The 14,799-nt window shown below is 35.9% G+C and overlaps 1 protein-coding gene and 1 pseudogene across 1 annotated transcript; both read left to right on the top strand.

Moving 5' to 3' along the window:
* Window positions 1-1,459: 1,459 nt before the first annotated feature.
* LOC137020214 (glutathione S-transferase 3-like) lies at window positions 1,460-4,764 on the top strand. Its single transcript, XM_067385472.1, has 6 exons — window positions 1,460-2,025; window positions 2,253-2,304; window positions 2,935-3,067; window positions 3,185-3,326; window positions 3,424-3,549; window positions 3,858-4,764. Exons 1-6 carry the CDS (start codon window positions 1,939-1,941, stop codon window positions 3,987-3,989), a joined length of 672 nt encoding a protein of 223 aa, XP_067241573.1. The 5' UTR covers window positions 1,460-1,938; the 3' UTR covers window positions 3,990-4,764.
* A 2,558-nt stretch (window positions 4,765-7,322) lies between these two features.
* On the top strand, window positions 7,323-14,796 carry LOC137019877 (glutathione S-transferase-like; annotated as a pseudogene).
* Window positions 14,797-14,799: the final 3 nt, after the last annotated feature.

Here is a 14,799-nt window from a genome sequence, read left to right on the forward strand (position 1 = left end):
GGGTCCGTAATAGTACATAATTTATTTAGGCTTCTTTATTTTTCCATTAGGATCGGTGGATAAGCACAGACTCAGGATTTTACAGAAATGATGACAAGTCACTGTATTTCAGTAAGAATTGATTTTACATTTTAAAGTAAAACCACAATGACAATTAATCAGATAATAATAGGCTGTTTTGAAAGCTATAGCAAAATTGTATATTTAAGAAATACATTTTCATATCACTTCTCTGCTGGCTAGCCTATTTTTATTTATTTTTAAGATCCAACACAGATTTACAGCTCCATGTGATGTTTAAGTTATGCAGATATACAGTGATTTAAAATCTATTTTCATCCTATATATGCAGATTATGACATGCACACACAATGCAGGGGTGGATAAATAAATAATTGGGTTTTTAATAGGCCTCCCTGATGTCACAGTCACAGATATTTGTGCATGCTAACCTGTTGACATTTATTTAGGCCTACTATAAAATGGGAACCTTTAAAAACTATAACATAGGCATACAGACCCAATATATAGGCCTACATATTTTATTAACAGGTAAAGAAGGAAAAATGAGTTTGCCATTAAACATTTCATTAGCCTTTTTACCAAGTAATGCAAGCATTAGACAACAAATCACCTTGTTTAAAAACTATTAAAAAAAAGCTGCTTGCGTTGGGGTTTGTCCAATGGCAGGTCTACATAAAAACATAGGCTATGGAAATATGAAGAAGTCAAATGAATGAAGTGCTAATGTAAAACAGCTCTATTCAGCCTGAAGTACCCACATGAAAAAATACTATAGTATTTACTATAGTAAAATGTATGTATTATATTATTTACAACACTGTTAATGAATGCTACAGCATACTGTAGTATTAACTATAGTGAACTGATCAACTGTAATTTACTGTAGTATATTTTAGTTTTTACTGCAGTAAACTGTATATTCATAGTATAGTTGTAGAAAACTTAGTATAGCTATTGGGTAAAGTAATTTGTTTATATTACTTTAGTTTTTATATTACCACAACAAATTAATTCAAGTATTTTACCATAGTATGGTTCAAAAACACTGTAATATTTACTATAAATTACTATAGTATTTTCTCATGTAGGTGCTGCCACCAAGCGTTCGTTTATAAACAATAACTTATCTATTCTGTGTCTTAAGTACAATAAAACAATAGCCAATATATACTACTAAAATACGTAATAGATAAGATTTATGTGATAAGGTCAAATCATTCACAAAATCGTACATAAAGGAATGCGCATGCTCAGAGCGGTTAACCAATCAAATTGGAGGTGTGCTGCCCCGCCCCATATCCTCCGCTGTGGGACAGTGTTGCCAAGTTACCCCGGGTTGAAGCGACTCCAAATAACATCATATTTACCCCCTGGAATGCGAATTTTACCTGTGAAAACGTGGATTTTTATCCCTTCGGGAACGCGATTTTTACCAGGGAAAACATGGACCCGCGTTTAGGGTAGTTTTGACGAGCACTTGGGCGGAATTTGTTGTGAAAATCTGGCAACCCCGGTGTACTAGGAAATGTGGACAATATTCTTTCGTTTCTTTTAAGTTATAAATTAAACAATTTGTGCACATGTTTTCATAAAGCTTCGGTTTTACAATATAAATTATATTTTAGATAGTTACAATTGTATTTTGGAGTCACGATTATAATTTGACTAGTCAAATGAAAAGTGAAGCATACTGATCCACGAAACGGTGTGTTTGTTTACTAAATACCTCGATATCAGCATTATGTGTTCACAGACATGAGTGTTAGATTTTTGCATTTTGCAGCGCCTCCCACGAATACTGCGCAACATCCTGAACAGTCAACATAACACACACACACACACACACTGCACAGCAAAGAGCTTTGCTTTATTCTGTGAAATTTTATTTTTGAAGTGTCGCTTTATTTTGTGAAAATGTCTGGGAAAGTTGTGTTGCATTACTTCAATGGAAGAGGGAAAATGGAGTCGATCCGATGGCTTTTGGCTGCAGCTGGAGTCGAGGTTTGTTGCATAATGTCACGAAAAGATTTCCAAGTCTATGCAAAATAAAATGCATTTTGGAAAAAGAGGAAAGAGATTGGCACTTTACATATATGTAACTTTTTTCTAAAGATGTGTAATAAAAATAGCTTTTATGCATGTGACAAACAATCACAAAACTTTAGAAATTGAATGTTGCATTTTGATCAAGTGTTTTTTCACCTTGACTTTTGGTGTTGTGTTCACAGTTTGAGGAGGTGTTTTTGACCAAAAGGGAGCATTATGATAAACTGCTGAATGGTATGTTGACTATTCATCATTCTTGTTTTATGAACCTATAAGCAGAGCTGGGTAGTAACCGTTTACATATACATAATCAGATTCCAAAAATTAAGTACTTGTAATTAGATTATATTACATTTAAAAATACTCATAATTAGACTACTTTTCTATTTATTACATTATTCTCAATATGGCAGTAAATTATTCATAATTCAGTGATTCTACTTCTTTGTTATACTTTAAAATTTATTTTCTATAGAAGTCTACTGCTTATGTAAGTTCAGAGGTTTTTCCAGGTTTGTGTAACAGACCAGCCACTAGTCATGTGAACAGCTTTCTGTTTGATCACTGGATTTGCAGAAACCATTTCACTGTTGTCTTTCAAACACATTAAAATGTACAAATGTACAGCATTTCATATTTACATGCAATGCAGGGATTCCCCAACTTTGACCTTATATATTTAGTTGATGTAAAACCTGAGACTTTAAGTTAATAATAAAATTATTACTTTAATTTGATTGCTTAATAGCTTTCCTTCATGATCTCTTTTTATTTTATATCAATATGGCAATATTTTGTCATGGAATTTGGAAGAAGTAATCTATGCAGCACAGATTATAACAATGTGATTCCTGTTTACTGTAGATGGAGCCCTGATGTTTCAGCAGGTGCCTTTGGTTGAAATAGATGGGATGCAGCTTGTGCAGACAAAGGCTATCTTGAATTACATCGCTGGAAAATACAACCTCTATGGAAAAGACATTAAAGAACGGGCTTTGTAAGTATCAACTTTTAATGCAAGTTGTTTCTCAATTTTTAAATAAGATTCCAGTGAACAAGTAAGCCTTGTTTTTCCACCCCACCTAAGCAATTATCACTGTATTTTGTCCTGAAGGATTGACATGTATTCAGAGGGTATGATCGATCTAATGGATCTTATCATAATGTCTGTTTTCGCACCAGCCGAAAACAAGCAGAAACAGCTCAGTAATATAGAGCAAAAGGCAAAAGAGCGCTTCATGCCTGTGTTTGAAAAGGTACTGATAGCTCTGACTTTTCATTCCTCCCATTTTGAAGCATGATTCTCCATATTGGATAAATGAAATCATGCAATTTCTGATATGACTTTTTTAGGGTCTTGCAAACTCTGATTTCCTGGTTGGAAACCAGTTGAGCCGTGCTGACGTTCACCTTCTGGAAGCCACTCTGATGCTGCAGGAGTTATTCCCTACAATACTGTCAACCTTTCCCAAAATCCAGGTGCTGTTACACACTTTCCCACACAGACCAGAAAACTCTTTTTGTGAACATGTCTGTATCTTTAAACATTGGTGTATGAACAAACAGTCAGAATAGAGTGATGTTAAGTTTCATTAAACATTCAAATTTATATCCAGTACAAATAAAAACACAGTACTGATTGTTGAATATATAGTAGGGAGTGAGAGAGTAATCTGGTTCAGTTTAGTGAAGCAGTGTGTTGCCTGACCAATTCAGTCCATGAATCAAACCGATAATTCCTGTGACAGTCTTTATTTTAGCATCATGATTATGTTTTTTTTTCTCAGGCGTTTCAGGAAAGAATGAAGGCCTTACCAAAAATCAGCAAGTTTCTTCAGCCCGGCAGTGCAAGAAAACCTCCACCTGATGAGGTGTACGTGAAAACCGTGAAGGAAGTGTTGAGCCACCTCTTTAAGTAGAAGAACCACAGAAAACCAATTCTTCAAAACATTTAGATGATGTTAATCATTGTACAAGCTTCCTTATTAAAACTTAAAACTAAAATTGGCAGATTTATTTGGAATATACAAGATTTAATTTGGACAAAGTGACAATATTTTGATATGAAGATTGCAGCTGTTCAGTACATGTTGTCAGGAAGTGTGTGTGTGTGACAGAAACTCTCAGACAGATAATCATGCCACATCTGCACCTGTCAGTCTGATTTAACATATAGTCATGGTCAGAGTCATGGCCTAAAACAAATTTTTTTTTGTCACACCTGCCAATGGCCAATGACTTTTACTGCCATAAATCTTTTTTACCAGCCAAGAAATTGATACAAAAATTTAATAAAGTAATCAAATGTAAAATAACACTGCATAGTCTTCACTGTATAAATTAAACAGTTTAATCCTTATTAAAGTTACAAAAGTTATTCAGTCAGTAGCAGTGAGTGATTTTTCTTTGTCTTTTGTTGTTAAACATTATGGACACAGACGGCAGCAGCTTTATTAGGCTGCTGTCACTTTAAGAACTAATGCACGGATCCAATATAGTGATACACATGCGTTACTTTCTCAGCTGTCTTTCGTTACGATGCAGCGCTGGCCTGTTAACTGTCCCAAATGTCATTCATGTTGGTTCACGTTCATGTTCTCAGAACATTGCATTGTTAGAATTCATAAAAATGTTAACAGCCAGGTGGCACCATTTCATATACTAGCTAACACCAATTCTTACTCATATTTGGCACCTGGCGAGTGTCATTTTAGGCCCTGGTCAGAATTATTGGCAACTTTGTTAAATATGAACAGAGAAGACTGTGAAAATAAATCTGCACTGTTAATCCCTATGATCTTGTATTGCCTTTCAGACCTTTCATTAAAGTAAAAAAAAATGAAAATGGGTGTATAAGCACAGATCCCAAGAAAACCTTCATTGTGGAAGTGGACTCCTCCACCACTGGGGTAGGAACGGTGCTCTCTCCACAGCAGTGTACACCACCAAATCTCCATTCATGTGCTTTCTTTTCCAAAAAACTCATCCCAGCAGATAGAAATTATGATATCAGAAATCGGTCTGGCCATCAAACTCGCCTTAGAAGAAAGGAGACATTGGTTCGACCATTTACTGATCACGAGAATCTTGAATACCTCCATGAAGCCAAGAGACGATAAGCCTGCTGGGCCTTATTGTTCACCAGATTCAATTTCACCATATCTTATCGCCCTGGTTCCAAAAACTCAAAGGCTGACACCCTATCTCAAATGTTCTCTCCTGACATTCCAGAGTTTCAATGGACCCTAAATGAGCAGCTCACTAATGCTCCTGAGGCCATTCTGCCAGGCTGCCCTGAACAGAGTTCGTTGGTTTCTGGGGACATATATACGATCTATATGTCCCCAGAAACCAACGAACTCTGTTGATCACCTCTGTTCACTCCTCATTGGGCAATGACCACCCAAGGGTCCAATCAAACCCTCTCTCTCGCTGCTCAGAGATCACTTCTGATGGCCAGGGATGCCAGAAAGTTTGTTCAGGGATGCCAAGAGTGTGCCATCTCCAGGACACCACAACATCTACTCCTCTCGCTGCCCTTACTTCAACATCCGTAGTCACACCTAGGAGTGGACCTTATCACTGAAATACCCCCCTCTGAAGGTAATACCTGCATACTAGTAATTGTTGAGAGAGTTTTAAAGGCCTGCCAGATGGTCCCACTCAAGGGTCTCTATACAGCTAGAGAAACGGCTGAGCTTATTAATTAATTTTTTTTGTCTTTCTGAGGATATTGTTTCAGACCGAGGCCCACAGTTAATTTCTTGTTTTTGGAAATCCTTGTTCACCCTCCTAGGTGTGACTGTGAGTCTCTCATTTGGGTAGCATCTTCAGAGTAACAGATAGACGGAGAGGAAGATAAAAGAGATTGATCACTTACTCCGAACCTTCTGTCATGGCTATTGGAACCCACTGAGCAGTTACTTGCTTGGGCCAAGTACGCTCAGAACTCATTAACACCGTTCCAATGCGTACTCGGCTTCCAGTCCCCATTGTTCCAGTGGTCTGGATGTGCCAGCTGTCGACTACTGATTCCAGGAGAGTGAAAAAGTCTAGGACTTGGCACACCATAACCTCCAGCAAGCGCACTGCCAGAAGGGCAATGCAAACACCCGCTGGACCGAAACACCCACCTATCAGCTCTGGCAAAAGGATTTGCTCTCTTTTAGAGACATCAAGTTCCTCAGGTCTACCTGGTCTGTTATGAACATAGACTTTAAAAAAAGATGGACGACGCGACGCCGCTTCCTTCCATTGTATTGAACTGAAGCCAAAATGGGCTGATGAATGGGCGCTGACACGTTACGCAATACGTCAAAAAAAAAAAACAGTTTGGAGCCTGGGCATGCGCAGAAGGAATCGTCAGTGGAGCCAGAGGCGGAGTCGCGATATCAAACTTCCGCCCAGACGACTGCGTCATCATTCATGTATTTTAAATAGACTATAAAAATTATACACAATTTAAAAGTCTACCTATAAAATAATAGGCTATTCTGTTTCTAGAGCAATAATATTTTTGAAACAGCAAATTCAGTAGATAAAATCAATATAATATGCCACTAGAAACAACTCTAAATCGTCAGAAACGGTCCTGCCATTTTAAATCAAGTTCAACTAACGTTACAGGAGATCGATTGCTGTAATTAGAGTAAGCTATCATTAGTTTTGTCCTGCTAATTATTATTTTAAACCCATAAAAATAATAAGTAACTGCCAGATAACGATCACCTGCTTTTTCCCGACATGGTTAACATTAGGTAATAACATTTATTAATTAGCTTATAACGCCCACATTTGATGTCACAGAAAAAAAGTTCAGTGATCCGTCAGATCCTGTGGGTCGGTTAGTACAGTTTACTGCTGAACAACTCATTTTGTCGGTGTTAAAAAACAAAGAAATCGAAAATTAACAGATAGTTAATACATCTTCAATCTCCCCTCGAAGCTCCGACAGTCCTCAGACAACCTGTCAATCAACTTTGAATCATGACGACACGCCCCGTTTTTATAGCATCAAATTACTAGCTAAAATCTAAATCATCACAAAAACGAACAATTGAATATATATCAGTGTGATAACAACTACCTTAAATGACCAAAACCATTTTTCATAAAGTTTTATTTGAAGCAGAATTTATTTTTAAGTTTTCACTGAAGTCTCATTCGACTGCATTGAGAGGGCGGGGTTTATGACCTGTACTGCATCCAGCCTCCAGGGGGCGATCAAAGAGCCCGTGGCTTCACTTTTCAGAATGTATGAGACACACCCGGGTATGAAATATAATTTCCCACAGAGGACCCCCAACCCCATGGAGGAACCATCCAGGTACCATCGTCAGAGTAACAGGCAGACAGAGAGGAATCACACATCAGCATCACACGCATGCGTCGTGCTGCTCATGTGACCAGAGCCAGCCAATACTGAGCCAGCGTTCTGACGTAAACATGGAAGCTCTGGAACGAAAATAGCGTATGAGAATGACAGGGGACAGACAAATTTGTTGAATAAAGTCGTTATTTTTGTTTTGTGTTTGCGCACAAAAAGTTTTCTCATTGCTTCATAACTTTAAGGTTGAACCGCTGTAGTCATGCTGACTATTTTAACAATGTTTTTACTACTTTACTACTTTTCTGGACCCTGAATGACAGTAATTTCGTTGCTTTCAATGGGGGATAGAAAAAACAACAACTTGGATTTAATCAAAATATCTTAATTTGTGTTCTGAAGATGAACGAAGGTCTTACAGGTGTGGAACGGCATGAGGGTGAGTAATAAATGAGAGAAATTTATTTTTTGGGTGAACTAACCCTTTAGCGAGTTTTAGAGTTACCCTCAGATTTGAAATAAATCATGGTCAGAACACAACTAAGCTACCCGTTTTTATTTTATCGTTATGCTCATGAATATTTTTATTGAAACCCAAAACACAACAAAGAACTCCAAATTTGCACAAAAGCTTTTATATGTTTTATTATATTTTATTATGTACATTATTCTTAAAAATAACATACATAAAAATTTAAGCTGTTATTGTAGTAGTTTCTAAGTCCAGAAAGACCTTGAACTTTGGGCTTTAAAGAACAGTTAAAGAACAAAGCACTGGAGCCAGGAGCAAATGAAAGAGGTAAAATGTATGCAAAACTAATTAATTCAAGAAATCCCCATGACTTGAATGTTAAACTTAGCCCCTCTCTGTGGGCCCATTGTGGCCTCTGCTTTTAAAAAATCCTAGATAGCCAATGATTAGAAGAACTGTTGAGGTAATAATAATACAACCGTTCCATGAAACTGAGAATCTCTAACTACTAACTAAGCTTAATAATTGTTCACAGTATACAATGTGTGTAGTTTGGGCGAAATAACTTTGATCAATAAAATGTGCGTCATAATTATGTAAATGCATGTACATTTTTCAGAATGTACTACTACAGATTCGCTGCACTCAAGTCAAGGTGACACACACTGATTCTCACTTGTCCCTAAGCCCCTTTTCTCTTCTGACCCTAGCAACGCCCCTCATACTCATTGTTTAGACTCAAATATCTGTGAGCCTCACCTGACACACAACTGAGGTGTGTGCCCTCCATCTCCCTTGGCTATCTCTCGTCACAATCTCCTGAAAGACACAAAGACTCTCCTGAAAGACTCAGTTACCCATTATATCTCATTCCATTGTGTTTGCATCTGCATCTGATACTCACCTGTTGTGCTTTTTCCCTGCACATTGCCAGAGACTTTATATGCAGAAAGACAATGCATTAATGCTACTATGAACAAGAGAAAGTGTCAGAGAACACAGTCCCAGCTTTCAAATTTTGTCATTTTTAAATAAATTCTCACAATGTGTCGTGACAGATCGCTGTAGCACCTCAGCTCAAGCGGCTCGTGAACCGATCATCTCTTCCTACTAGTTAAGTTATAGCATCAAATAAACATGAATGAACATCAGAGAAATGTTGTCTTGTCATGATTTGAGCGTTTAGAAACAAGATTTATGAGACAGTCGTAAGATTTTATTGGCGATTTCAAATATGAAATTTAATCGCAAGCTTAGCAAACAGTTGTGGAGAATTTGATGTTTCCCCATTCAAAGAGATGGGAACTGCACTTGAATGCCTGAGAAGCATTTCAAAGATGGTCGCCAAGTGAAATTACTTGTCCTAAAGTCCCTCTGAAATCAAAATTTAAGTTTTTAGCTTTTGCTATGAATATGTTAGCCTTAAAGTTATGAATAAGATGGTGTGCTCCAAAACAATGACATAATTCATATTTAGGAGCTATGAGCATTAAAAATTTACAGTCTCACACTTCCGCTAAAATGGATCAAGGATTTTCATGACATCACTGCGGACTTCAGATTTTCTGTCTAATCAGATGCTCTCTTGAATCTAAAGCGTGTTATTTTAGCATCATTGTGATACTATAACATTTTTTTTATTAATTTTTAAATAAAATTTTCCTTTTTATATTTTCCATTTTCATTTTAATATTAGTAAAAGTTTTAGTAGTTATGTTGTTGTTTTTTATTTTTAATATTTTTGTTTTTTAAATATGTCTATATAGCTTTTATTCATTATATTTTAATTTTAGTTGTTTAAGTATGTCAAGTTAAACCACATTATGAGAAACGTTTTTTTTTATTTTTTAGGGTTTTAGTATCAATTTTAAAGTGAATTTTCACAAAAGAAAGGCAGACTGCCACATGCAGTGCCTCATTTGGATGTGCTTGAAGTCTTGGAGCTCGACTTCCCTACGTTTCTCCTACAAATGGGCCTTGAGCTTGTTTGGAGGTTCTAGCAGGGGAGTGCAGCTACTTCTATACCAACGATGCTCGTCCGCCGGGGGAACTCGTCCTCTTCAACCGAGCGCGGAGCTTCGGGAGGGACACACATGGAGCGGTGAGGGAGGAAGGGGACACCCGCCTAGCCAGCCAGATCAGCCGAATCAACCCTAGCGATCAATGGGGTGACAGATGTCGCAGCCAGATCGCCCTCACATCCGATAGGATGAGCGCGTTCACAGAGTATATATAGAGCAGACTCGACCCTTGCTTTTCTTTGACGGTAACAATAATTTTAAGATGCGATCTTAACAAGTTTGATATACTTACGCGATCAAATATAGATGTATGAATCACGATACGAATATAAATTCTACGTTTATTTGTTTATTAGACTATTTTAAATCCAAAACAGTCGGTATTTCCCAGAATGCTTTGCTGCTATGCAAATACACAGCGCTGCTATTGGCGTACGTAATGATTACGTAAACTGAAAGTCACGATTACTAAGCGGAAAAAGATTCATTTTGCCTCTGTGAAGTTAGTTTATAAGTTAAAGAATTTGTGAACATATTTTAGAACGCGTAATTTTCATTTAAACCTTTGGTTTGACAAAACAAATTATATTTTAGATAGTTACAACTGTATTTTGACGAGTCACAATTATTTTGATGACTAACCCTTCAAAAAGTTATCAAACGGCTTGCGATAGTGCTATTTCATGTCATAAATAAGCATGATGCAGCATTTTTAAATCTAAATTACGTGCGCAAATAAACGTTTTACCATCACTGGTCGAGCTTTTCATTATTTTAATTGCTTTTTTATATACTTTATTATGTTTTTTGTTTTGTTTTTTTAATTCAAACACATTTAATCCAATTATACAAATGAACATTTCCTTTTGACATTTTTTTAACAATAGTTATTCCTTATTTTTCATTCTACTTTCTCTTCTTTTCACTTTTTTTCCCCTTTTGTGGTAATACCACCACAACACAAAAAGTAAAAAATAAATAAATAATAATAAGAACAATAACCAATACATACATAATTAAACACAATACAGAAAAAAAGAAAATAAAAAGGAAAAAAACATACACAAAAAAGAAAAACATACATATATTCATATCAGACTATTATGATGACACTTAATTCCTTATAAGTAATTCCAATAATATTATTTAAACATTAATATTAAATAAGTAAGTAAATAAAATAATAAATAATTTAAAAGGGAGGCAGGGTATAAAAAGGTAATTGATATGATCTGTATTCCTTTATTTTATAGTATACTTTGATGTTAGAGGTGCATATCTTTTCAAAAAGGCTATGCCTTTTTGCTCTTAATTTCACATGTTATCCTCTCCATAGAATTTACTTCAGAAGCTAAATGGGGATTCTTGCCTTCTCCAAGATATTGTTATTGCTTTAAAAGCTGTAATTTTAAGTATTCTAAATAAATATAACTCATCTTTACTAAGTGGTCCAGACGAGACATCCATTCTCCAACATCCTAAAAAATTATATTTGGAAGATATTTCTGGTGTTATAAAATATCACATTTGAATTTTCCAAGCATATTCTTACCAATATGGAGATTATGTAGTTCTTAATTTTTTTTTAAACTTTGTTTCCAATCTCCTTCTGTTATTTTATTCAATTTCCAATTTTCTTTTAATATTATTTAAAACCATATCCTTAACTATTTATTCATCCTATCAAGTTATCTACTCTATTAATTTTCTTTTTCTTTAATCATAAAGTGCAACAGAGCGTGAATATCATCTAAAGTTTGTATTTAAATCTCATCCTTTAAATAACTTCTTATTTGAAGATAATTGTAAAATAATTTCCTAGACAATACATAGTTTTTCCCTATTCTGCCACTCTGCAGATGATTCTTCTCCAACATTTAAAAGTTTCACCTATAATAATGTTCACCTTTTTCTTTCTCACACAAAATATGAATGTACTAATCAAGTGACACAGTTTCCATACATTTCATTGTCCGCTTGCACCCAACTCAAAATTGGCTTAATCTGGGCTGTGTAATAGTAATACTCCAAATTTGGCAATGATAAACCCCCCATTTCTCTATTATTTTGTAAAACCTTAAGTTTTACTCTTGGTTTCCCCTCATCCTGGATACATTTTCTAAAAATACTTTGCCACTTTTTAAAATTACTATGGTGTATATAAACAGGGAGATTTTGAAACACAATCTCAGGAGTATCCTCATTTTAATAGTACTTATTTTTTCAAACAAAGATACTGATAATATTGTGTTATTTACATAATGCCTCAAGTGATGTCGGCATTTGTATTCACCATCATTTTCATAGATGTGCATGTTAGTGGGACAGTGGGTGTGTAAGATTGTGACTTTGTCCCAATACCGCAACACCCTGAATAGTCGATATAAGCACCCTGCACAGTGCACACACACTCACACTCACTGCTGCACAGCAAAGAGTTTTGAAGTGTCACTTTATTTAGTGAAAATGTCTGGGAAAGTTGGAAGAGGGAAGAGGGAAAATGGAGTCGATCCGATGGCTTTTGGCTGCAGCTGGAGTGGAGGTTTGTTGCTAGAAATATTCTGGAGAAAAAAAAAATTCTAAGGATGTGTAATAAAATAGCTACTATGCAAATGACAAACAATCCCAAAACAGACACTTTAAAATTGTATGTGTGCCTTGCAATGTGTGCGTTTCTTCAAAAGGGAGCATTATGATAAACTGCTGAATGGTATGTTGACTATTCATTAAATTCCTCATCAATCACCTCCTCTTGTTTTCTGAATCTATATAATAATGTGATTCCTGTTTACTGTAGATGGAGCCCTGATGTTTCAGCAGGTGCCTTTGGTTGAAATAGATGGGATGCAGCTTGTGCAGACAAAGGCTATCTTGAATTACATCGCTGGAAAATACAACCTCTATGGAAAAGACATTAAAGAACGAGCTTTGTAAGTATCAACTTTTAATGCAAGTTGTTTTTTAATCATTTATTTTAAATAAGATTCCTTGTTTTTCCACCACACCTAAACAATTATCACTGTAATTTGTCCTGAAGGATTGACATGTATTCAGAGGGTATCCTCAATCTAATGGATCTTATCATAATGTCTATTTTCACGCCAGCCGAAAACAAAGAGAAATATTTCAGTGATATAGAGCAAAAGAGCGCTTCATGCCTGTGTTTGAAAAGGTACTGATAGCTCTGACTTTTCATTCCTCCCATTTTGAAGCATGATTCTCCATATTGAAATCATGCAATTTCTGATATGACTTTTTTAGGGTCTTGCAAACTCTGATTTCCTGGTGGGAAACCAGTTGAGCCGTGCTGACGTTCACCTTCTGGAAGCCACTCTGATGCTGCAGGAGTTATTCCCTACAATACTGTTAACCTTTCCCAAAATCCAGGTGCTGTTCCACACTTTCCCACACAGACCATCAACCCCAAAACTGGACTTAACTTACTTAATGCTATTTTTGGTCACACTTTATATTACTTATTTCGTTAAAGTACAACGTCTGGAAATGGCAAAAATTTTGCAAAAGAAAACTCAAAATATCTCACTTCCTGTTGATTTTCAGATTTTGCTCCAAGAGACTTTTTTGTAGGTACTGGGCTGTTACATGCGTTTACTGAATGTCATACCTGTACGTGAAACGTAGCGCGAGGGGCACTTCGTTTTTGTAGGTGGAACTGTTGAGCCAGTTTGCCACTCCTATTTCTGAAACCCATGTCAGACGTAAATTTTCACCACTTCTGATGCATGTGCAAAGTTTCATGGGTTTTTCAGCATGTTTAGGTAAGAATAATTGACAGGGCAATTATAGATTCGGTGCTCGGGCCCTAAATATCCTGGCTCTTCCAAGCTTCATAATGGGAGTGAATAGTAACTGAGATTTTGAAGCCCAAAAAAGTGCATCCATCCATCATAAAAGTAATCTATACGGATTCAGGGGATAATAAAGGCCTTCTGAAGCAAAACCATGCATTTTTGTAAGAAAAATATCCATATTTATAACTTTATAAACTAGAATCACTGGCTTCCGGTAACATTTGTATGCAAGTCTATTTCCGGTGGAAGATTGACTTGCATACGGCCGCTATCAGAAGCCAGTGATTATAGTTTATAAAGTTATAAATATGGATATTTTCCTTACAAACCGCATTGCTTCACTTCAGAAGGCCTTTACTATCCCTCTGGAGTCTTATGGATTACTTTTATGATGGATGGATGCACTTTTTCCAAAATCAGGAGCGTCATTCACTACCATTATAAAGCTTGGAAGAGCTAGGATATTTTTTAATATGACTGTGATTATGTTCATCAGAAAGAAGATAGTCATATACACCTCTATTTCTAATTCACAACATGAATAACATGTAAGGATTATTCAAATCAATTTGATGGAATTTTATTATACCATCTTAAAAAAAGGGCTTTTTTTGAGTGTACAATGTAAGAACATGGAAGGATGCAATAAGTGCATTGCATCAAATGATAAATTTTAATATTAGAACATAGTAGTTAGAGTCTTAATATAAAGTGGGACCACATTTTTGATGTTTAGTATTACAATTTATTACAAAATAAATCTTTGTTAATATGTCAGTATCTTTAAACACTGACATATGAACAGTTAGAATAGAGTTTTATTAAATTTATATTTAATACAAATAGACAAAACAGTACTAGCTGTTGGATATACAGTGATAATCAAGAATACCCATGAATCAAGTGGATAATTCCTGTGACTGTTCGGTCTCTCTAATAAATTTTATATAACCTTTCTTCACAGGCGTTTCAGGGAAGAATGAAGGCCTTACCGAGAATCAGCCCGGCAGTGCAAGAAAAGCCCCGCCTGATGAGGCGTATGTGAAAACCGTGAAAGAAGCGTTGAGCCACCTCTTTAAGTAGAAGGACTGACATTTA

This window comes from Chanodichthys erythropterus, chromosome 5, assembly GCF_024489055.1.
Source record: "Chanodichthys erythropterus isolate Z2021 chromosome 5, ASM2448905v1, whole genome shotgun sequence".
NCBI lineage: Eukaryota > Metazoa > Chordata > Actinopteri > Cypriniformes > Xenocyprididae > Chanodichthys > Chanodichthys erythropterus.